Here is a 22,282-nt window from a genome sequence, read left to right as displayed (position 1 = left end):
TTACTTTTTCTACTTCTTTATCATTTGAAATGTTATAAGTATACATATTGCTAGTAAATTAAGATAACTAGCAAGGAAATTTAATTCAATGTGATTAGTACATAAAGGATAGGACAAATAACTGTAATCCTAATTAAATTTCAAAGAAAGTGCTTAAAGGCTTACAGGCCATTGTTCCTCAGTTGGTGTGCCCAGAGTTTCAAATATTCTTGTTAGCTGATCGAGGTCTGAGTCTCCTGGCAAAAAAGGAACCTGAAAGCAAGATACAGACATTTCAAGGTAGTTTGTGATAGCTGTTACAGAAATAATACCATAAGTTAGTAATAAAAAACAAAAAACCCTAAACAATAAAAATTTAGTATGATGTACTAGATGTGTTATTAGATCCTGCTATTGCCGCTGAAGTAAATAAAATCTTCATTGCCCATTTTATTCATCTATAAATCTTTAATGAACACTTATCACGTAACGGCCACTGCGCTCAACCCAAAGCATTACAACAAGGGAAGACAGTTCCAGCCCTTGCCTGCTCTGCAGATAGTGGACACTGCTGATGGATGTAAACGGGCATGTACGATATGGTGTGTTGAGAGTCCAAGGTCTCAGCCCACACAGCAATAGCACCTCACCCTCTCTAGATGGGCTAGGGAAGGCTTCCTAGAGGCAGGAGCAGTGAAAGGGAATGAACGGAAGTCAGGCAGAGAAAGAGTAAGAAGGGAGAAGAGAATTTTCTTCCAGCAAAGGGTAGACACAAGGGCTGGAAAGAAGAGAATCTTCTTAAAAAAAATTTGGGGGGGCCGGTGCCATGGCTAACTCGGTTAATCCTCCGCCTGTGGCACTGGCATCCCATATGGGCACCAGTTCGAGTCCCGGCTGCTCCTTTTCCAGTCCAGCTCTCTGCTGTGGCCCGGGAAGGCCATGGAGGATGGCCTGGGTGCTTGGGCTGTGCACCCGCATGGGAGACCAGGAAGAAGCACCTGGCTCCTGGCTTCGGATCGCCGCAGGGCCAGCCGTGGCAGCCATTTGGGGAGTGAATCAACAGAGGGAAGACCTTCTCTCTCTCTCTCTCTCTCTCTCTCTCTCTCTCACTGTCTGTAACTCTACCAGTCAGATTAAAAAAAAAAAAAAAAAAATTGGGGGGTCGGCGCTGTGGCGTAGCGGGTAAAGCCGCCGCCTGCAGTGCTGGCATCCCATATGGGTGCCAGTTTGAGTCCCAGCTGCTCCACTTTCTATCCAGCTTGGGCCCCTGCACCCACATGGGAGACCGGGAGGAAGCTCCTGGGCTCCTGGCTTCAGATCAGCTCAGCTCCGATTGTTGTGGCCAATTTGGGAGTGAACCAGCAGATAGAAGACCTCTCTCTCTCTCTGCCTCTCCTTCTCTCTTTGTGTAACTCTTTCAAGTAAAAATAAATAAATCTTAAAAAAAAATTGAAAAATCCTCTTTGAAATTATATACAGGCAAACTTTAAAAGAGAATAAATAATTGCAGGTTAAAAATTAGTGAACTGGTAAGAAATGACCAAAATATTATTTTCCAATTCATTCTTAAGACAGCTAGGTTAAATATGTAAGAAAAAAAGCATTTTCTCTACTTTGTGAATAATAATGCACTCCAGCATTATTAAGTCAAGGCTGCAACAGCCAGAGCGGGGCCAATCAGAAGCCAGGAGCTTCCTCTGGGTCTGCCACATGGGTGCAGGGGCCTAAGCATTTGGGCCATCCTCTGCTGCTTTCCCAGGCCATAGCAGAGAGCTGGATTGGAAGAGAAGCAGCTGGCACTCAAACCAGCACCCATATGGGATGCTGGTGCAAGCAAAGCTTGCCTACTATGCCACAACACCATCCCTGGGCTTTTAAGATTTATTTACTTGACAGGCACAGTGACAGAGAGGGAGAGACAGACAGACAGACAGAGATTCTCCAACCAGTGGTTCACCCCCTAAATGGTCGCAACAGCTAGGTCTGGGCCAGGCTGAAACCAGGAGCCAGTAATTCCACATGGGCGGCAGGGGCCTTCTTCCCAGGCGCATTAGCAGGGAGCTGGGCCAGCAGGGAAGAGGGAATTAACCTGCTCCGGCGCTGGCCCTGCGCAGGTGCCTCCTAAAGCACCCCCAGCTTCTCCAGCGCAGGCTCCCACAGCATGGGCAGAAAGCACAGTTCATCCAGCTGAGTTCCAGCAGTGGTGGAACTGTCCACCTCCCGTACAACTTCCTAGCAGAGTGCCCTCAGAGCGCTTAGGCCCCTGCACCCACGTGGGAGACACAGAGGCTTCTGGCTCCTGGCTTCGGAACGACTCAGCTCCAGCTGTTGCTGAACCAGTGGATAGAGGACCTCTGTCTCTACTTCTCTCTGTAACTCTTTCAAATAAACAAAATAATTTTTTTTAAGATTCATTTATTTGTAAGTTGGAGTTTCAGAGAGAGGAAGTCACAGAGAGACAGACAGACAGAGTATCTCACAGCAGCCAGTACTGAGCCAGGAGACTCTTCTGGGTCTCCTGTGTGGGTGCAGGGGCCTAAGATCTTGGGCCATTTTCCACTGCCTTCCCAAGTACATTAGTGTGGGGAGCAATTCGGACTATACTGTTACTGGAATTAAGATTTATTCTATGCATCTGCTCTCCCACAATATGGCGCTGGGAGAGAAGTAAACAGCTTCTACCCAGCTGCCTCTCACCAACTTGACAAGCTGCAGGAGCTGCTCCTGATTGGAGGAGAGCGGCGTGCTCGGCGTGTGGGCAGCCGAGTTGGGATTGGCGGAGGAGGACTATATAGGAGGAGAGAGACGGCATAGTGGTGTGGGTTGGTTGGAGAGTGCGTTGGAGAGTTCGTGGGGGAAGTTCGTGGGGAAGTTCGTTACTTCGTTCTTTCTCATTCCTCTCTACTCATTCTTGCTTTGGGAGTTTGCTGTTTACTTATTCTTACTTTACTATAGAAAGGACTTGTAAAAAAAGGGAACAACAAGCGCCCGGTCCGGTGCGGCTCCTCCGCGTGCGGAGGAGCAGCAAGTGGTGCCGTGACTCGGATAGAAAACTTAGGAGGGAAGAAACGTGACTCGGATAGGAAACCTAGGAGGGAAAGACCGGGAAGAAGTGGGAAATTACTGGAGAGAGAGACTAGCAAAGAGCCTAGGGGAAGGCCGGACGGAAAGAGTGCCGGTGAAAAGCTAGTTAGAACCTAGGAAAGAAGCCGCGGGGGGCAGGCCAAGGCGGAAACGAAAGCCACTTTGGGGTTCTCAGGTTAGCCCGGGAATAGGGGGCGAAAAGTTGAAACCAGAAGCTGAGACGTAAGCCAGATTGGGATCCGTCTGATTAGCCCGGGGAGCAAAGGACGGGAAGCCAAATCGTGGGGCGGAGACGTACGCTGGGTTGAATTCGCCAGGCTAGCCCGGGGAACTTGGATTGAATGCTAGTGGTGGAGACGCAAGCTACGCTGTGTTACTCGCGCACGGGGCGTGAGTAGATAGGGAACGGGGCTGGCGTAGGCCGTGGTTCAGACGCGAAAGGGTTAAGCGTGGAGACCGCGGAGCACGCAAAGCCGAGCCGCGCAAAGCCGGGAAGCTGCGCAGATGAGAGAGGCGCGCGGGCTGAAGCGGCGCAGAGCTGGGAACCCGCCGGCGGGGCGAGGTGCCGGGAAGCTGCGGGGATAAGAGAAACAGAAGTTTTAGAAGTAAAGTGAGAGAAATAGGAATGCTGGAAGATAGAAGTAAAATGGGAGAAATAGGAATGCCCGGAGATAGAGAAATAGAGAGAAATAAGGCCTCCCCTCAACATGCCAATTAGAAGGCTTGGATTCGGTCTGCCCGATTAGTGAGGCGATGAGCACCTGGGCGGCTAGCCGCAGGTCACCGAAGACAGGCACGAATTAACATCAGTAAAGCTTCCCCACAATGCAACAATTAGGAGGCTTGGATTCGGTCTGCCTGATTTAAGGCGGTAAGCGCCAGCAAAGCTCGACCAGAGTATGAGCTGCAGGTCACCGAAGATAGGCACGAACCAACACTAATAAGTCTCCCCCACAATAAGGCAATGAGAAGGCTTGGATTCGGTTTGCCTGATAGGTTTTGTAAACACCTGCAGGCAGTTCTAGCAGAGCAGAGTATGCGCTGCAGGGCACCGAACACAGGCACGCATCAGCGCCTAAAAACCTCCTCACAACATGGCGAAGAGAGGACCCGGATTCGGTTTGCCTGATGGATAGGACTTGTAAGAGCCTGTGGCAACTCTAGCAAGTAGAGCAGAGTGTGTGCTGCGGGACACCGAAGACAGGCGCGTATCAACGCCAAAAAAATAAAAAGAAAGGGGGATCTGTGGGGAGCAGCTCGGACTAGACTGTTACTGGAATTAAGACTTATTCTATGCATCTGCTCTCCCACAATATGGCGCTGGGAGAGAAGTAAACAGCTTCCGCACAGCTGCCTCCAGTTCAACCAATTAACTGTAGGACTTGCTCCTGATTGGAGGAGAGCAGCGTGCTCGGCGTGTGGGCAGCCGAGTTGGGATTGGCGGAGGAGGACTATAAAGGAGGAGAGAGACGGCATGCACCAGGAACATCTATGGGGAACATCTAAGGGAACCTGTGCAGCCCCCCAGAGAGCCGGCCGGCGGTGTGCCGCTCCCCTGCGGAAGTGGGGAATGTGGCCAGGGGGAACTGCCCTTCCACGGAGGTGGAAGGGATAGTAGCCAACCCGGGAAGAACCAGCAGCAAACCCGGGGAGGGCCGAGCAGACGAAAGAACAGCGCAGGGTCCTGTGTCGTTCCTCCACGAAGAGGGGGAGCGACACATTAGCAGGGAGCTGGATTGGAAGTGGAGCAGCCAGGACTCAACTGGCACTCATATGGAATGCTGGCATTGCAGGCAGCAGCTTTACCTGCTACACAACACCAGCGCCCCCGGCTCCTCTTACTTTCTAAACAGTGTGATTAGTTATAACGTTAAGGGCTGTGGGATTGTTTTTGTCTTCTCCGTGAGTGTATTTAGGGCCTGGCAGATTCTCAATGTGAACTTCTGCACTGCTCTGTGTTCTTGCTAGTAGCAAAGCTGTGATGCTAGCTGATTCATAGGGCCAACTTTTAGCAGTGGGATTACCATGTCATCTTCAGTTCTCTCTTTTTAAAATTTATTTGAAAGGCAGAAATACAGACAGAAAGAAGGGAAAAAAGAGAGAGAGATCTTCCTTCCACTGATTCACTCCCCAAATGGCCACAACAACCAGGGCTGAGCCAGGCAGAAGCCAGGAGCCTCTTCCGGGTCCTCCACATGGGTGCAGGGGCCCAAGCATTTGGGCCATTTTCTGTCGCTTTCCCAGGCCATTAGCAGAGAGCTGGATCAGAAGTGAAGCAGCTGGGACTAGAACCGGCATCCATATGGGATGCCAGCACTGCAGGTGGAGGCTTAACCTTCTATGCCGCAGCGCCAGCCCCCATCTTCAGTTCTAAATGTAGAATTTTGTCCACTGGGGCAAGCTTCTCAAAATGATGAAGAGAATTCACATCTTTAGACTTTTTAACAGTAACAGTGTAACTTTTCTCTTTGGTATCCAGTGTTTCAGTACATATGGCTAAGGAGAGGGAGAGTGGGGCTGGAATGCAATGAGGAAACACTCCTAACTTCAGAAGGATTCCCCCAAATCCCTTTGCTTTGATTTCCCAGGAGGCCCAGTCTTCCTGGAGATCTAAGCTTTGTAACTAAAGAGAAGGTGCCAAGTCATTACCTTTTTCTCCAATGAGGGCAGGAAAAGGGAATGTTATTATTCATGGTCTCAGTCACAGAAATGCTGCGGTCCCAGTATGTCTGCTGTCTGAACACACCTGGTGGTCTCACACGATGTTTAAAGTCACACAGACTGGCTGCTGCAATGGCTGGTACCAGCTATCTCAGAAGTAACCACAAAGTCTCCCAGCAGGACACAAGTCCCTCCTCACACATGCAGTGACTACAGAGATGCTGTGACAAGCTACTTCCTGTTCTGAAGTATAATTACCTATCATAAAACCCTACTTCCTAAAGGGAAGTCTTCCCATCTCACTTGAACATTTTAATGAAAAAGGTTGTATTTTGGGGGAGGCTTTTAGAAAAATTGGCCTGTTTGTAGGCTTTTTATTGTAAGGATAGTGGGCAGAAGATAACTGTGACGAAAATTATGAGAATAACTTTAATGCTACTAAATTACGTACATTAGTATAAGACTTACCCTCAGAAGCAACTCAGCTAATATACAGCCTACAGCCCACATGTCCACACCCACACCATACATCCTAGCTCCAAACAGTAACTCGGGAGCCCGATACCACCTAAAGAACAAAAGGAAATACAGTCACTTTAGAAGGAAGGAACAATTAGAGCATTTCTTAGGGATAAACTAACTTCACCTTTTTAAAAGCCAATCTTTAGCCCAGCGCCGCGGCTCAATAGGCTAATCCTCCACCTTGCGGCGCCGGCACTCAGGGTGCCGGATTCTGTCCCGGTTGCCCCTCTTCCAGGCCAGCTCTCTGCTATGGCCCGGGAGTGCAGTGGAGGATGGCCCAAGTACTTGGGCCCTGCACCCCACGGGAGACCAGGAGGGGCACCTGGCTCCTGGCTTTGGATCAGCGCGGAGTGCCGGCCGCGGCGGCCATTGGAGGGTGAACCAACGGCAAAGGAAGACCTTTCTGTCTCTCTCTCACTGTCCACTCTGCCTGTCAAGAAATAAAATAAAATAATAAATAAATAAAAGCCAATCTTTGGGGCTGGTGCTGAGGCGTAATGGGTAAAGCTGCCACCTGCAGTGCTGGCATCCCATACGGACGCTGGTTCGAGTCTTGGCTGCTCCACTTCCGATCCAGCTCTCTGCTATGGCCTGGGAAAGCAGTAGAAGATGGCCCAAGTCCTTGGACCCCTGCACCCACATGGGTGACCTGGAAGAAGCTCCTGGCTCCCGGCTTCAGATAGGCGCAGCTCCGGGCCACTGCGGCCAATTGGGGAGTGAACCAGCGGATGGAAAACTGACCTTTCTCTCTGCCTCTCCTTCTCTGTAACTCTTTCAAATATATGAATAAATCTCAAAAGAAAAAAAGCCGATCTTTTACCTTGCGCACTAGACACCACATTCTCCTGTCAAGGCTATTGCTCTGCTGTCTCCTCCAACTCCTCCATCAGTTTTCTACTGGCCCTCTCCCATTAATATGTACGCATATCATTACTTACACAGCTGTAAACTTATCTGCACTATCCTTCCCCTAGTGGCTACCTCCTCATTTTCTGGTTATTCAAAGAGTTGTTATTATCTTCAATTCCTCCTCTCTTAAACACTCAAAAAGATTTTTTAACTTATCTTTACTTTAATTGAAAGGAAGGGGCGGGGAGATACTTTCTTTCCCCTGGTTCACCTCTGAAATGCCTGTGACAGGGTTGGTCCTGGCCAAAGCCAGGAGCCCAAAACGCAACCACAATCCAGGTCTCCGAAGTGGGCAGCAGAGACCAAGCACTTTGGCCATATCTGCTGCTCCCAGGATGCGCATTAGCAGGAAGCTGGACTGGAAGCAGGAAAGTCAGGACTTGAACCAGCCACTCTGAAATGGGATGCAGGTGTTCCAAGTGACGGCCTACGTACTGTGCCAAAGCCTGCCCCTCTTGAACACTTTTTACCAGGATTCCATCTTCACCACTGCACCCAAACTGCTCTTGTCAAGGTTGTCAATGATGTTCTTGCAGCTGAATCCAACTGTCTATTCTCAGAGAATTCATTTAAAAAAAAAAAAAAAAAACTACTTATTATGCATTTGAAGGCAAAGCAACAGAGGAGAGACAGAAATAGGGAGATCTTCCATCCTCTGGTTCACTCCTCAACTGGCTCTGACAGCCAAGTTGGGGCTGGGCTGAAGCCAGGAGCCAGGAACTCACCCTCGTCTCCCACATGGATGCCAGGGGCCCAAACACCTAGACAAGTTTTCACTGCCTTCCCAGGTACAAGCACAGAGCTGAATCAAAAGCAGAACAGCTGAGCTGAAACCAGTACTCTGGTGGGAATACTGGCCTCGCAGGTGGCAGCCTAACTGGCCTCACAAGAGACAGCCACAACACCAGCCCCTCATAGCAAACTCATTTTAACTTGACCTGTTTTTAGCATTTAATTTTCAAGAGAAAAATATGAGAAAATTGGTAAATTAGAAAGCACCAATGTGTTATTCTGTTGCATGTGGGTATCTGTAAAAGCTCCCTAATGATGGACTTAATCTTTCCTACAACTGTATCAACAACTCATCTGCTACTCCTTACTCATGGCTCAGCTGACCAACACTAAATGAGATATAGTCGGAAGGTGATGGACTAGTTTAAAAGAACAGAGCATGTGAAGACCTCAGAGCCTTAAAAATAATCTTTGAAATTAACAAATGTCATTCTGACAAGAATTATAAAACCTCTTATCCTAATCTGTATAAGATCATGTTTTTATTTGTACCTTAGAAGTATAAACAGAAAACATAATTACTAACAAAATGAACAATTCAAACATCAATGTAGTGCTTTAAATGCCCTTCATACATAAGGATATGGACTCTAGACTGACCAATATGATAAACATAAGGCCAATAAATCAGTGCGATTAGGTAATTAACCACTGAAGCGCCACTTATCTAAACTGAGAATTATTCTCATTACCAGGTAGATATCAGAGGACTGACTAATCCAACTGTTTGAAAGAAGGGCTGTTTTTTCGCTTTTTACACGTAACAAAAAACGGGCTGTATTTTTCAGACACGCTGATTCCCGAGCTCTGCCCAGGCGTCTCAGAGAGGCCAGCTGATGCTCGTTTATCATCCTCCTCCTGCACAACCTAAGCTTTCGGTTACTTCAGGTCTTCTTACCTGGTTACAACCTGATGTGTGTAAGCTCTGTTGGGGCTCCCAAATGATTTGGCCAGGCCAAAATCTGCCAGTTTTAGAACTCCATTTTCATCTAGCAACAAGTTGTTTGGTTTCAGATCCTGTATCATGGAAGTTTTAAGCAAACAAACAAGTTTGGGGAGAATATCACAGTGATACGTTTTAGTTGACATTAAATTTAGTAAAAACAAGATAACACCCCCAATTAAGCAATCATACTTGTTCTTTTTTTTTTTTTTTACAAATGTAAAATAATATCAAAACAAAGTAAGACTGGTTATATTACATAGTGAGACCCTGGTAAGGAACTAAGTTTCACCAAGCATTAACTAACCTACTCCATGGGATTGCTGTGAGGACTTAATGTAACACTTTCTGTAAGAGGCTAGTGCAATGACTAACTCATACTAACCATCCCTTAATGCTTGCTCCTATTAATACAAACTTTAGTACTTAAAAATGTTATACATTTATGGGGCTGGCGCCATGGCTCACTTGGTTAATCCTCTGCCTGCTGCACTGGCATCCCATATGGGTGCCGGGTTCTAGTCCCAGTTGCTCCTCTTCCAGTCCAGCTGTCTGCTGTGGCCCAGGTGGGCAGTGGAGGATGGCCCAAGTGCTTGGGCGCCTGCACCTGCATGGGAGACCAGGAAGAGGCTCCTGGCTCCTGGCTTTGGATTGGCACAGCACACTGGCCATAGCGGCCATTTTGGGGGTAAACCAATGGAAGGAAGACCTGTCTCTCTCTCTCTCACTGTCTAACTCTGCCTATCTAATAATAAAAAAAAGTTATACATTTATAAACATTGAAAAATATTCTTCAAAATCTACACTAATGATATCAGCAAATAAAAGGGATTCAAATTTGAGTATTAGTAGTTCAAAAATATATATTATTGGTTAGTTATCTAAATGATGCCTAAGAATATCTACTTAGCTAAATTATCAATCTTGTTCCATAACTGAATATTCCTGAAAACTCATGTAATGAATTTTATTTCAAAACTTCAGACAATTCTAGAATTAGAAATGTTACTTTTTAAAAGGCATTTTAGCACTGTACAAGTTAATCTAGATACTCTGTTTTTCCCCCATAACAGTATAGCACAAAGAATTATGAACTTAGAGCCAAAAGATCTAGGTTCTCAGTTATCTGCTGACCTTGTGGGGGAAACCTTATGTCACTCAGCAAATTAGTTCTCTGTCTATAAAAACATGAAGGGTTAGATCTCTTGTAGTTCTAAATTTCATACAGTAGTTGGGATGCCCCCAGCACTACCTACTACAATAGCTGAAGGGAGTCCAGAGAAAGAGGGTGGGATGAAGTGGCCCAGCTACACCTATTGTGTTCAACAAATCATACTCAGACCAGTAGTACTAAGCTGGCTAAATAAAAATTGACTGAGATATAGAAGAAATATTAAAAACTTTACCCTATGCAGAATCCAGTGCTGATGTAAATATTCCAACCCTTGAAGAGTCATTAACATGTAGGCTTTTATATGTGATGGTGTCAGCACAAGACTGCTATCCTTTATTATAACCTGTAAAGCAAGCATACAATACAATGGTGCACCTTATTCCAAATTAATTCTACCACATTAGACAGTTTATAGATCTAGAGTAAGTGTATCCACACAGGCATCTCAAGAGAGGTCACCCACCTCTTAGGCAGCACCGTCAGAATCGTTCTGGCTTAAGAAAAAAGGCAGCACTTCATCTCAATCCCTCTGGCATGAAAGTAGTGACCACCTGTTGTTTCTGCTTGCCCCCATAACATGCAGCATTCCTCTGGAAAACCACCTCTTCCCAGCTCAGTCCACATGGTTAAGAAAGAACTGACTCCCATCGGAGTCCTCCAATACCATACCCAGGTATGGCTATTGCTTTTTAAGTTACATCTGTTTGTTTTCATTTTTATTTGGGGTGGGGAGGTAGAGAGGAGAGAAATCAATCTTCCATGTGCTAGTTCATGCCCCAAATAACTGTTAACAGCTGGGCCAGGTCAAAGCCAGAAGCCCCGATCTCAATCCGGGTCCTCCCATATGGGTGGCAGGGACCCAAACACTTGAGTATTTCATTTTGAAGTGCCTAGCTAGAGTACCAATCCAACTTCCAAGTCCAGCTTCCTGCCTAATGTGCACCCTGGGAGGCAACAGGTGTTCCCTCCGGTACGTAGTTCCCACAGACTGAGTTCCTGGCTCCTGATTTTGATCTGCCCCAGCCCTGACATTAGGCATTTAGGAAATGGACCAGCAGATGAAGGATCTCTATGTCCATCTGTCTGTCTCCCTGCCTGCCTTTCAAATAAAAATGAAAATGAGAATTTTAAAAATGAGAAATATTTTTAAAATATCTATGGTAACATGTAAAAAAAGCTCTAAATGCCACAGCCTAATGCTCATTTCTCTAAAAATAACACCAATAAGCTATAGGGAACTTGGCAGACAGAAATGCCAGTGAAATTCACATCTTTGCGTTTAACACAGAGAATATAACTAAACAATTAAAAGTAAAGTACTCAGGGCTGGTGGTGTGGTGTAGCAGGTTAAAAGCTGCCACCTGGGATCCCATATGAACACTGGCTGCTCTACTTCTGATCCAGCTCCCTGCTAATGTGCCTGGGAGGGCAGAAGATGGCATAAGTGCTTGGGTCACTGCAGCCACATGGAGACACGTGGACCCCACACTGGAAGCAGCTCTAGGCGTCTGGCTTCTACCTGGCACAGTGCCAGCCACTGTCGCCATTTGAGGAGTGAACCAGCAGAGAGATCTGTCTCTTCCCTCTCTAATAAATAAAAAAAATTTTTTTTTAATGAATAAATAAAGTACTCAAGGGTTGGTGCTTGTACAGCAGTTTAAGCCACTGCTTGCAACATCAGCACTTCGTATTGGAGTGACAACTAGAGTCCCAACTGCTGTGCTTCCGATCCAGCCTGCTATTCACGTGGGAGACCTGGCTCCTAGCTGCGGCCTGGCTATCTGGGGAATGAACCAGCACATGGAAGGTCTTTCTCCCACCTTCTGTCTCTCACCCTCTCTGTGGGGGTGGCTTTACCGGCTATGCCACAGCGCTGGCCCCTCTGCTGCTCTTTCAAATAAGTCTTAAAAAAAAAAAAAAAAAGAACCCAGTGTCCTCTGACTTCAGAACACCCAGATTCCAGCAAAATAAAGCATTTTGACTACCAGTGTTTTATCAGGCAGGAAATACATATTAAGGGGCTGGCGCTGTGGCACAGTGGGTTAAAGGCATGGCCTGCAGCACTGGCATCCCATATGGGCACCAATTCAAGTCCCAGCTGCTCCACTTCTGATCTAGCTCCCTGCTAATGCGCCTGATAAAGCAGAAGATGGCATAAGTCCTTGGGCCCCTGTACCCAAGTGGGAGACCTGGAGGAAGCTCCTGAATCCTGGCTTCAGCCTGGCCCAGTCCTGGTGGTTGTAGCCATTTGGAGAGTTAACCAGAGAATAGAAGATCAATCTCTTTTTTCCTTATCTCTAACTCTGCCTTTCAAATAAATAAATCTTTAAAATATATAAACACACACTGTCCATATTTCTTAAAAAAAAAAAAAAATTCAGGCTCTCTTCCTTTGATAAACTGGAAGAAAAATATTTCTCTCAGAATCTTAATCTTACCTCTAGATCAGTTTCCATAAAATCAAAGACAAGGCTAATATTAGATTTATGTCCAAAAGCATCAAGGAGCTGCAAAACAAACATTTTTAAAAAGTTAAAATTGTTCTTAAATACTTGAAACTACCATGCCAATTGAGATGTTTAGAAATTCAGATACTGTATTGCCCTGTGGACCTTATAATATTTTATTAAATATGACACTGTTCTTTTTTGGACCATACAAGAGGAATTAGTGTATTCAAGCATAAAAATATTAAACTTAAAAAAATCACTAAATAATTAAGCTCTCCCTCTGGCTTTTGAGAGTTTCAATTAAGAAACGAATTACAGCAAACTTGACCTCAGTCCCGGATTCAAGCACAGTGCTCAAGAGAACCCTCCAAACAGCAGCAGCTGTCACGGAGCGAACGAGCATATTCTAAGGCAGGCACTACGACGGGTGATACCGCATTCAATTAGCTGGTCTTACGAGAACCCTATGAAATAGGGACTACAGCACGGAGTCGCAAGCCAGGTCTCAGGCAGAAAGCAGGTTCTGGGTGCAGACTGACACTCTTAATCACTATGCTGCAGATATGCAGGTTTCAGAATTTCTGACATCAACCTATGTCAACATTTCATCAGCTGTATAATTTTAAAGCTACTGCCTGCAGGAACAATTAGGACAGAAAATACTTTCAGACTGCTTGCGTTTAAGCTTCTTCTCCAAGGCTTACCTCAAACAACTCATCTTGCTGGACTGTTAATCAACTTTTCAAATTTAATCAATTTCCATGATTGGAAAAGGCAGTGTCCTAAGCCCTAGAAACTAGTTAGATCATACTCACGCCAATTATATTTGGATGACTTAGCTCCTGTAATAATTTGATCTCTCTTAAGGCTGTTCTGTTTATACCTATGCAAAAAAGCAAAGCAAAAAGTAAAGAATAATTCTGGTATCTCAAGCCCACTCAAATATATTTTTTAGGAAAGGTTAGTCATCTCAGGAAATAGCAATGAACATTTTATAAAAAAAAAAAAGGGGGGGGCTCTCATAGGCTATTTATTTCTTTTAATTTTCTTTTAATTTGAAAGAAAGAGCTCCTATTTGCTGGTTCATTCCCCAAATACCCACAACAGCTTGGGTTGGGAACACAACTGAGGTTTTCCATATGGGTAGTAGAAATTAATTACGAAACCCATCACGACTACCTCCCAGGGTTTGCATTAGCAGAAAGCTGAAATCAGGAGCCAGAGCTGAGAATCAAACTCAGGAACTCCAATGTGAGACGTGGACATCTCAACCACCATCTTAACTGCTAGGTCAAACGCTGGCCCCAAAAAGAGTTATAGCAGCAAATTTTTGAACAAATCTATTTTTCTCTTATATTGCCTTATTTCTCAAACAGCTTAACAGACTATCATAAATGGTGGAGTAAATTTCCACTCTATCTATAGCATATCAGATCCAAAGGTCACTGGTCTAAAAACATAAATACATGTACCACAAAGGTAGCAAGTAAATAGCTTCCTATCTCTTGCCCTACAGATATTAGAGGCTGATTCTTTGTGCTAAAAGCAAACGAGTGGTAATACAGTATCACTTCCAGGGGCTGGTGATGTGGCAGCTCTTACCACCTGCAACTCTAGCATCCCATGTCAGATTGCCAGCTGAGTCCTCCTAGCTGCTCTGCTGCCAATCCAGCTCCCTGCTAAGCAAGGCACCTGGGAAGGCAGTGGACAATGGCCTAAGTACTTGGGCCTCTGGCACCCATGTTGGAGTCCCGGATGAAATTCCAGGTCCTGGCTTCAGCTATGACGTTGGGGACTTTTGAGGGAGAGAAACAGTGGATAAAAGATCCTTGTTCTCTCTTGCTCTACTGTTCAAATGAATAAAATATTTAAAAAAATCACTTCCAAAATAAGCATAGAACTTTAAAATTAAAAATAAGATGTAGTGCTGGCCGATGACAGGTCTTTTTATAAGGATTATTCTGAAGATTAAACAGGACTTAGCACTAAAAAGGCTTGGGAAGAAAAAATAAAGAAATCTTATACGTTCATTCCACAGTGAGTCTTGTGTACTTCAACAAAGATGTATCTTGAATTTTTAAGTAATCAGAAGCTCTAAGATCAAAAAACAATGGGTTGGGGATGGCACTGTGGTGTAGTGGGTAAGGCCACTGCCTGTGGTGCCGCCATCCCATATGGGTGCCAGTTCAAGTCCAGCTGCTCCACTTCCAATCCGGCTCTCTGTTACGATCTGGGGAAGCAGTGGAAGATGGCTGTCCTTGGGCCCCTGCTGGCTTCGGATCAGCACAACTCTGGCTATTGCGGCCGTTTGGGGAGTAAACCAGTGGATGGAAAACCTCTCTTCCTCTGCCTTTCAAATAAATAAATAAATCTTAAAAAAACAAAAGGGGGAGGGGTGTAACAGTTAAAACAGTAATGAAGACCAAAGCAGTCTGCTTTTGATCTGAACACTCCTATGAACAAACAAGTGATGAAAATCATTAAATATCCTTTCCCCACCCTGAGTCTAGCTTTATTCTCTGCAACAGCTCTGACCAAAACCACTCTTAGTAATACTGTGCTCATTTCCTCAGTGAGAATAAAACCATTCCAGTTCTGTCAGATTACATGAAACACTCACCATCTTTGGCTTCTGATCTATGACCCAGTTTGATCTAGTAGAGGAAAACAAACACATTAAAAATGTGTTAAATTATTCATACTCAATGCATAATCCATAAAATTTCAAAAATTTAGCCACAGCAAAAACATGTAGCAACTCATATGTAGCTAGTATTAGCAGACACAAAGGGAGTAGGAGTCATGAATTGAAAAGGCAAAATTAACAATAGAAGAATCAAATACCTACTCTTGTCCCTTATGTTTCTGAACTACACATTCAAATAATGGAATTAAGAAAATAAGTGTCTCCTTTATCTGTTCAAGCTTAAATGTGGACCAAATAACTGAGGGCAGGAAAGCACACAGAAAGGAAACCTATAAAGGAAAAAAAAATGACAAATTCAACCAAATTAAATTTTAACATCAGTGTCTCAAAAGATACCATAAATAAACTAAAAGCCTGGCTACACACTGGACTGGTATTTGCAATGTATACTTCTGACAAAGAGCAATATCCAGAAAATACAAAGAATTTCAACAAATCAGGCAGAAAAAAAAAGCAAGCAAACTGAAAAACACAGGTCAGAGACAATCTAAGAAACCAAATCTAAGAAAAGATGATCTTACAAGCAATCAGAAAGATGTTAACTGTAACAATCACCATATACCCTTTAAAATATTATTATTTATGTGAAAGGCAGAGCAAGAGAGACAGAGAGAGATCTTCTATTTGTTGGTTCACTGTTCAAATGCCCAACAGCCTTTTATAAATAAATCTTAAAAGAAAACACATGAACTTTCAGACTACAGAACAATAAATGACAAGTACATTTTTAAATTTCATTTGAAAGACAGAGATAGAGAGACATATCTTCCATCTGCTGGTTTACTCCCCAATGCCTACAATGGATGACAGGGACCCAAGTAGTTGAGCCATCATCTGCTGCCTCCCAAGATAAGCACTAGCAGGAGGCTGGATTAGAAGCAGTAGGGGTGGGGAGGAGTGGCCTGCAGTGCCAGCATCCCATATGGGCGCTGGTTTGAGACCAGGCTGCTCCAGTTACGATCCAGCGCTCTGCTGTGGCCTGGGAAAGCAGTGGAAGAAGACAGCCCAAGTGGTTGGGCCCCTGCACCCACCTGGGAGACCCGGAAAAAGCTCCTGCCTCCTGGCTTTGGACCAGCCCAGCTCCAGCCATTGCAGCCATTTGGGTAGTGAACCAGTGGATGGAAGACCTCTCCCACTCTGCCTCTGCTTCTCTGTAACTCTGCCTTTCAAATAGGAAACAGTGGTGGGATCTGAACCCAGGCACTTCGATTTGGGATGCGGGTATCCCAAGTGGTGACGTGTAACTGCTGAGCCAAATGCTCACCTTAAGCCAATACATTTTTTTTTTTTTTTTTTTTGACAGGCAGAGTGGACAGTGAGAGAGAGACAGAGAGAAAGGTCTTCCTTTTGCCGTTCGTTCACCCTCCAATGGCCGCCGCGGCCGGCGCACCGCGCTAATCCGAAGCCAGGAGCCAGGTGCTTCTCCTGGTCTCCTGTGGGGTGCAGGGCCCAAGCACTTGGGCCATCCTCCACTGCACTCCCTGGCCACAGCAGAGAGCTGGCCTGGAAGAGGGGCAACCGGGACAGAATCCGGCGCCCCGACCAGGACTAGAACCCGGTGTCCCGGCGCCGCAAGGCGGAGGATTAGCCTAGTGAGCCATGGCGCCGGCTAAGCCAATACATTTTTAACTGGTGACTACAAATGTACTAGACATAGTCCTAGGTATGTAAATACAATTAAACTGACAAACTCAGATTAAGAGGATTTCAAGGCCGGCGCCGAGGCTCACTAGGCTAATCCTCCGCCTAGCGGCACCAGCACACCGGGTTCTAGTCCCTGTCGGGACGCCGGATTCTGTCCCGGTTGCCCCTCTTCCAGGCCAGCTCTCTGCTGTGGCCCGGGAGTGCAGTGGAGGATGGCCCAAGTGCTTGGGCCCTGCACCCCATGGGAGACCAGGAGAAGCACCTGGCTCCTGCCATCGGATCAGCGCGGTGCACCGGCTGCAGCGGCCATTGGAGGGTGAACCACCGGCAAAGGAAGACCTTTCTCTGTCTCTCTCTCACTGTCCCACTCTGCCTGTCAAAAAAAGAAGGAATGAACATCTGCGTCCACGACACAGGGGATCATCAGTGTCAGAATGCAGTCAGGGGTAGAAAGGACCAGCGCTGGGGGCGTTCCGAGGGAGTGACTGCAGGGCTGGGTCCTCAAACACTAAGCTGGAAACACGGCTATGAGAGAAACAGGAGAGAGAGAGCCTGATGATGGACGCTCCTAAAGGCTTTTGAAGGAGAAACAAAGTAGCAGCTGGAACAAGTTAACACGGAGGTCCCCTGCCCCACTAACAGGCCCTTAGAGAGGTGAGACAGACAGCCCCGCCCTGGCGGTTGCAGAATTCAGCAGCGGGGAAGCGACACCCGGGGCCGCGCCCCAGCTTCAGCCTTGCCGGCTGTGTGAGCCCGACAAGCCTCCGGACTCCTCTCAGCCTCGGGTACCCCAAGCGTGCACCGGGCACTGCAGAGGCCGGCTGGCTGTGACGCAGGCTTCCGCACCCCGTCAGCGTCGCTGGCGCGGCTGAAGCCCCTCCTGGCCAACCCGTGCCCAGAAACCACAGGCCGCCGGCGGCAGACCCTGCTCGGACCCAGCAGACGGCCAGTGCCTGCCCCCGCGGCCCAAACCCGAGCGCATCCAGCAACGCGGCGCAGGCTTCCTCGTCGGCGCGCCTGAAACCCGCCGGGCGTGCGCGCCGGCGCTGCACAGGCACTCGGGGAGCGCCCCGAGCGAGCAGACGACACCCCCGGCCGGCGACTCACTTTCTTAATGGCGACAATTTGGTTGGTGGTCTTATCTCTGGCCTTGTAAACTGTGGCAAACTGGAAAGAGAAACAGGGAGAACTGAGTCCCGGGCGCTTGCTGCTCGCGCCAGCGGGGAGCCCGCGGGCCCCGCGGCCTGCACCGCGCTCGGCAGCCCCGTCCCTCTCCAGCGCGCTCCGCCGGGAAGCAGCGGGGGGCTCCCGGGTGGGGGTCCAACCTCCAGGGCACAAAACGGGGCGGCAGCTGTGTCCGGGCGGCCTCCCCACGGAGAGCGAGCGGCCAAGGCCCTCGGGCGTCCATGGAAAACCCTGCAAGGCTGTGCGCGCGCTGCTCTCCATCCCGCCCGAGAGCCTCACCTGGCCCTCCCCGAGGAAGTCCAGTTTCTCATAACGCTTAGCTCGAGACTTCACGTCCACAGCCATCCGGGAACCGAAGTCCGACTCCAGCCAAAAGAGGCAGGCGCCCCAGACAGCTGGAATTTAAAGCTACCTTAAAGCCTCCAACAGCCCCTTCCGCTCACTGGGCTCCGACGCTTGAGGCTCCGCCCCTACTTCCGGGGTGGGCGGAGCAGCTGTTAAAAGAGTCCGGGCAAAGCCCGTCCGGACCAAAGCCGCTCAGGGCCGGGGTCGCGCCCGTCACGTGACCGCCGCGGATGCCGGAAGTGCGGCCCTTTGGGCAGCCGCTGTGTTGCTGTTTTATCGCTTCAATTTGGGTGTTGTCCTCGCAGTCGGGGACGAGTGGGCGTCCTGATGTGTTCCGCGTTCGGAATTTTCTAGGGCTGTGCGTGTGCGGATAGTTTGTGACCGCGTGCTGGTTGCTGCTCTAGGCTTTCCGGCGTCACGGTTGCTGTGGACGCCAGAACCCGCGACCTCTGCCGCGTTCTGAGGCCGAGTCAGGAGCAGGTGCACTCCCCTTAGGGAGGAGCAGGCCTAGGGAGGCAGAATCCCACTCGCCTGAGCGGAGATGGCTCGGGTACTTGAGTTCCTACCAGCGAGGTTGCATTCCAGCTGGTGGCTCTGGCCTGGCCGCTGCCATTGAGATCTGGGGAGTGAACCAGCAGACGGGCTTGCCCGTTCTGCTTCACAGATGAAGAGTGATTTTAAGTATTAGAAAGAGGACCCTGTTAGAAAATTAGTGCAACAATCCAGATGACTCTGCTTGCTTTCTACCCAATAGCATTTACGGACAGGCTGGATACGGGTTGGAGGGGGAAAGAATGATTCCAAGATCTGAGTGGAGCAGCCTGCACCACGGAAATGTTTCCTCCATTGCATCTGACGCTTCTAAGAGCCGAAATCCCGATTTCAGAGACATGTTGAAGATGGCAGGATGCCAAGGCCAAAAATAGTGCAGTTCGTGTAATACTGCAAGTCAGCATTAGCTCCGGCATCAGACCGCCTGTAGCGGAATACCTGCCCGCCAGTATGCAATCACGAGATGGAGGACCGGGCCAAACCACCTACTACGCGTACCTAGTTTATGTCCGGCAGCTAGGTCTTGGTTGACGATAGCCATTACTGTTCTTTTTCAGTGCTTTGTCACTATCTGGCTGTAGGCAAGATTTGTACATTGCAGAAAGTGCACCAGATTTACCACTTCTCTTGGAGCAAGTCCTACCTAGAGAGGCGTGCTGTCGTGTGACTTCTGCCAGCGTTCCTTCCGAAAGACATCACTTGTAATTTTACCTCCTTGTAGAGCTAATGAGCTAAATATGATAGTTTTACCTTTGAGGCTTGAGGTTCTCAAGTGTGCCATGTCCTACAAGTTGATACTCCATACCTTGTACCGTGCTGCTGACGATGGTTTAGCTGATACCCTGGCAATGAGGTCTGTAAATACTGAGCTTTCGCTGCGCCTCAGAGTTTACAGATCTGTTATTAGTTTCAAAGATGGCCATGGCGACCTTGCCTTCTGGTATGGATGCCCTTGTGTCGTCCTCCCACAATGAGACCAGCTGTTCTGTACCAGTGGAACACGGCACAGCGGTGGAAGTGGGAGCAGCCATTGCTGCCTGCACTCCCGCGTCATTCCTACAGGGAAAGTCAGTCGTGTCAGTCCACACGCACAGCCTTCCTGCACGGAGAGGAACTCCTGCCAACAACAGCCAGCATCACTTGCCACGTGAGTGGTCTACCCTGGAGATGGGACTGCCAGCTGCAGCCAAGCCTTCAGACGACTGCAGCCCCAGTAACTGAGCCATTAAGGGCTTTTGTTTCCAGCAACTAAATTCTCAGGTTTGTTACAGATAATATTCTAATTTGATCCTATACTGTAGAATACTAGAGAGGAAAACTGAAACACAAATTAACCAATTTGCTGATGGTTAATTATACAAAGATTCTTCAAAAATTTCATGGATATCATTAAAAAATACTATGCAGAATTTAAAAAAACTTTTCATCAAAATAAACATTTTTGTCTAAAGATTTGAAAGAGTTAAGAGAGGTAGAGAGAGAGGTCATATGTGCTGGTTCACCCCCCAAATAGCCACCAGTGGGCCAGAGCTGAGCAGATCCAAATCCAGGAGCCAGGAGCTTCTTCTAGGGTCTTCCACATGGGTGCAGGGGCCCAAGCACTTGGGCCATCCTCTGCTGCCCTCCCAGGCACATTAGCAGGGAGCTGGATCAAAGTGGAGCAGCTTGGACTTGAACTAGTGTCCTTATGGGATGCCGGCACTGCAGGCAGCAGCTTTAACCTGCTATGCCACAGCACTGGCACCAAAATAAACATCTTTTAACTATTTTTCTTTGAACTTTCTGGAATACCCTTGTGTGAGTGCTTAACCCCTAATGGAAACAGACGTCCTGACTCAGCTTGCCAGAATTCTGTCTACAACACTGTCCTTGGAGCTCATCCTGTGACAGCCATTCCCACTGACATGCTTTTGCCTAGCTATACTTGTGAATTATAAAAAAAATTTCATCAAAATAAACATTTTTGTCTAAAGATTTGAAAGAGTGAGAGAGGTAGAGAGAGAGGTCTCCCATGTGCTGGTTTACCCCCCAGCTTATACAAGTGATTTTTTTCATTTTGATCTTCGTGGCAAGAACTGTAGTAAGGACTGCCCTCAGAATCTTTTTTTTTTTTTTTTTTGACAGGCAGAGTGGACAGTGAGAGAGAGACAGAGAGAAAGGTCTTCCTTTGCCGTTGGTTCACCCTCCAATGGCCACCGCGGGTGCAGGGCCCAAGCACTTGGGCTATCCTCCACTGCACTCCCAGGCCACAGCAGAGAGCTGGCCTGGAAGAGGGGCAACCGGGACAGAATCCGGCGCCCCGACCAGGACTAGAACCCGGTGTGCCGGCGCCGCTAGGCAGAGGATTAGCCTAGTGAGCCGCGGCGCCGGCCGGCCCTCAGATTCTTAATTCCAGTATTAGGGTTTCTAATGGCACCCACAGTATTACTCTAACCGCTCTCCATTACCTGAAATCCCTTTTCTGGAAGCAAAAAATGGCCCTGGGCTTCTTGGGAGAAAAGTAAGAAAGAGCAAAAGACTAGTATGAGTAGACTGCTAGCATCCAACCCAAATTCCTATCTCTCGTTTGTGTTGGGGAACATTTACATGGGACTACAACACAGAATTTACAAGAGAAGCAGATGAACTGGAGCAGCAGATGTAAGAGTAACCCACAGGTAGCTGGGTGAAGAATTCTGGGGCCGGCTGGTGCAGCGGATTAGGGTGACATCTGTAGTGTTGGCATCCCAAAGGAATGCTGGTTCAAGTCCTGGCTGCTCCACTTCCCATTCAGCTCCTTGCTAGTGCGCCTGGGAAAGCAGCAGACGATGGCCCAATGCTTGGGCCCCTGCACTCACGTGGGAGACCTGGATGAAGCTCCTGGGTCCTGACTTCAGATCAGCTCAGCTACAGCCACTGCAGCCATTTGGGGAGTGGACCATCGGATGGAGGATCTCTCTCTGTGTGTCTCCCTCTAGTTCTGACTTTCAAGTAAAATAAATAAATCTTACCAAAAAAAAAAAAAAAAAAAAAGGAAACATGAACTCAACACTTCTACTGTCTATCGCTCATGAGCTACCACCCTCACTATCAGGATGACTTCTTTAAGCACGTTCTGGAAATCATTAAGATATGGAAGAGAATTTATTTAGCTTTGTGAGGTTTTATTTTCATAATATACATACCGTTGGCATAGGATGATCCTGTTAAAGTTTGATAAATTGCCTTAATAAAGTAAATTATTTAAGGTGAATATATGAGGTTTTAAGACATAAATTTGAGGAAGTTAATGATTACCAGGATTTGCACACATGATCACAAAGTGGTAAACCAAACAATGACTTTATCTCCCAGAA

The 22,282-nt window shown here is 47.4% G+C and overlaps 1 protein-coding gene across 12 annotated transcripts in view; it reads right to left on the bottom strand.

The window, feature by feature from the left end:
* The window catches only part of CDK7 (cyclin dependent kinase 7), a 32,800-nt gene extending 11,494 nt beyond the window's left edge, over positions 1 to 21,306 (bottom strand). The window contains exons 1-10 of one of the 12 annotated variants that reach the window (XM_089313270.1): positions 18,463 to 18,598; positions 17,973 to 18,032; positions 15,363 to 15,490; positions 15,135 to 15,168; positions 13,330 to 13,397; positions 12,503 to 12,571; positions 10,297 to 10,407; positions 8,846 to 8,964; positions 6,193 to 6,292; positions 166 to 252 (exon numbers count right to left, since the gene is read on the bottom strand). In XM_089313270.1, coding sequence (XP_089169396.1) covers positions 166 to 252; positions 6,193 to 6,292; positions 8,846 to 8,964; positions 10,297 to 10,407; positions 12,503 to 12,520 — 435 coding nt within the window. In that variant the 5' untranslated portion in view covers positions 12,521 to 12,571; positions 13,330 to 13,397; positions 15,135 to 15,168; ... (1 more) ...; positions 17,973 to 18,032; positions 18,463 to 18,598. Of the gene's footprint in view, positions 1 to 165; positions 253 to 6,192; positions 6,293 to 8,845; positions 8,965 to 10,296; positions 10,408 to 12,502; positions 12,572 to 13,329; positions 13,398 to 15,134; positions 15,169 to 15,362; positions 15,491 to 17,972; positions 18,033 to 18,190 lie in introns of all 12 variants that reach the window. The other 11 variants (XM_070056819.2, XM_089313271.1, XM_002714073.6 and 8 more) reach the window with 11 other exon arrangements.
* Positions 21,307 to 22,282: the final 976 nt, after the last annotated feature.

The sequence above is a fragment of the Oryctolagus cuniculus genome, chromosome 14 (genome assembly GCF_051225735.1).
Source record: "Oryctolagus cuniculus isolate XC-2025 breed Fujian yellow rabbit chromosome 14, ASM5122573v1, whole genome shotgun sequence".
NCBI lineage: Eukaryota > Metazoa > Chordata > Mammalia > Lagomorpha > Leporidae > Oryctolagus > Oryctolagus cuniculus.
This window is presented reverse-complemented; position numbering and strand designations above follow the sequence as displayed.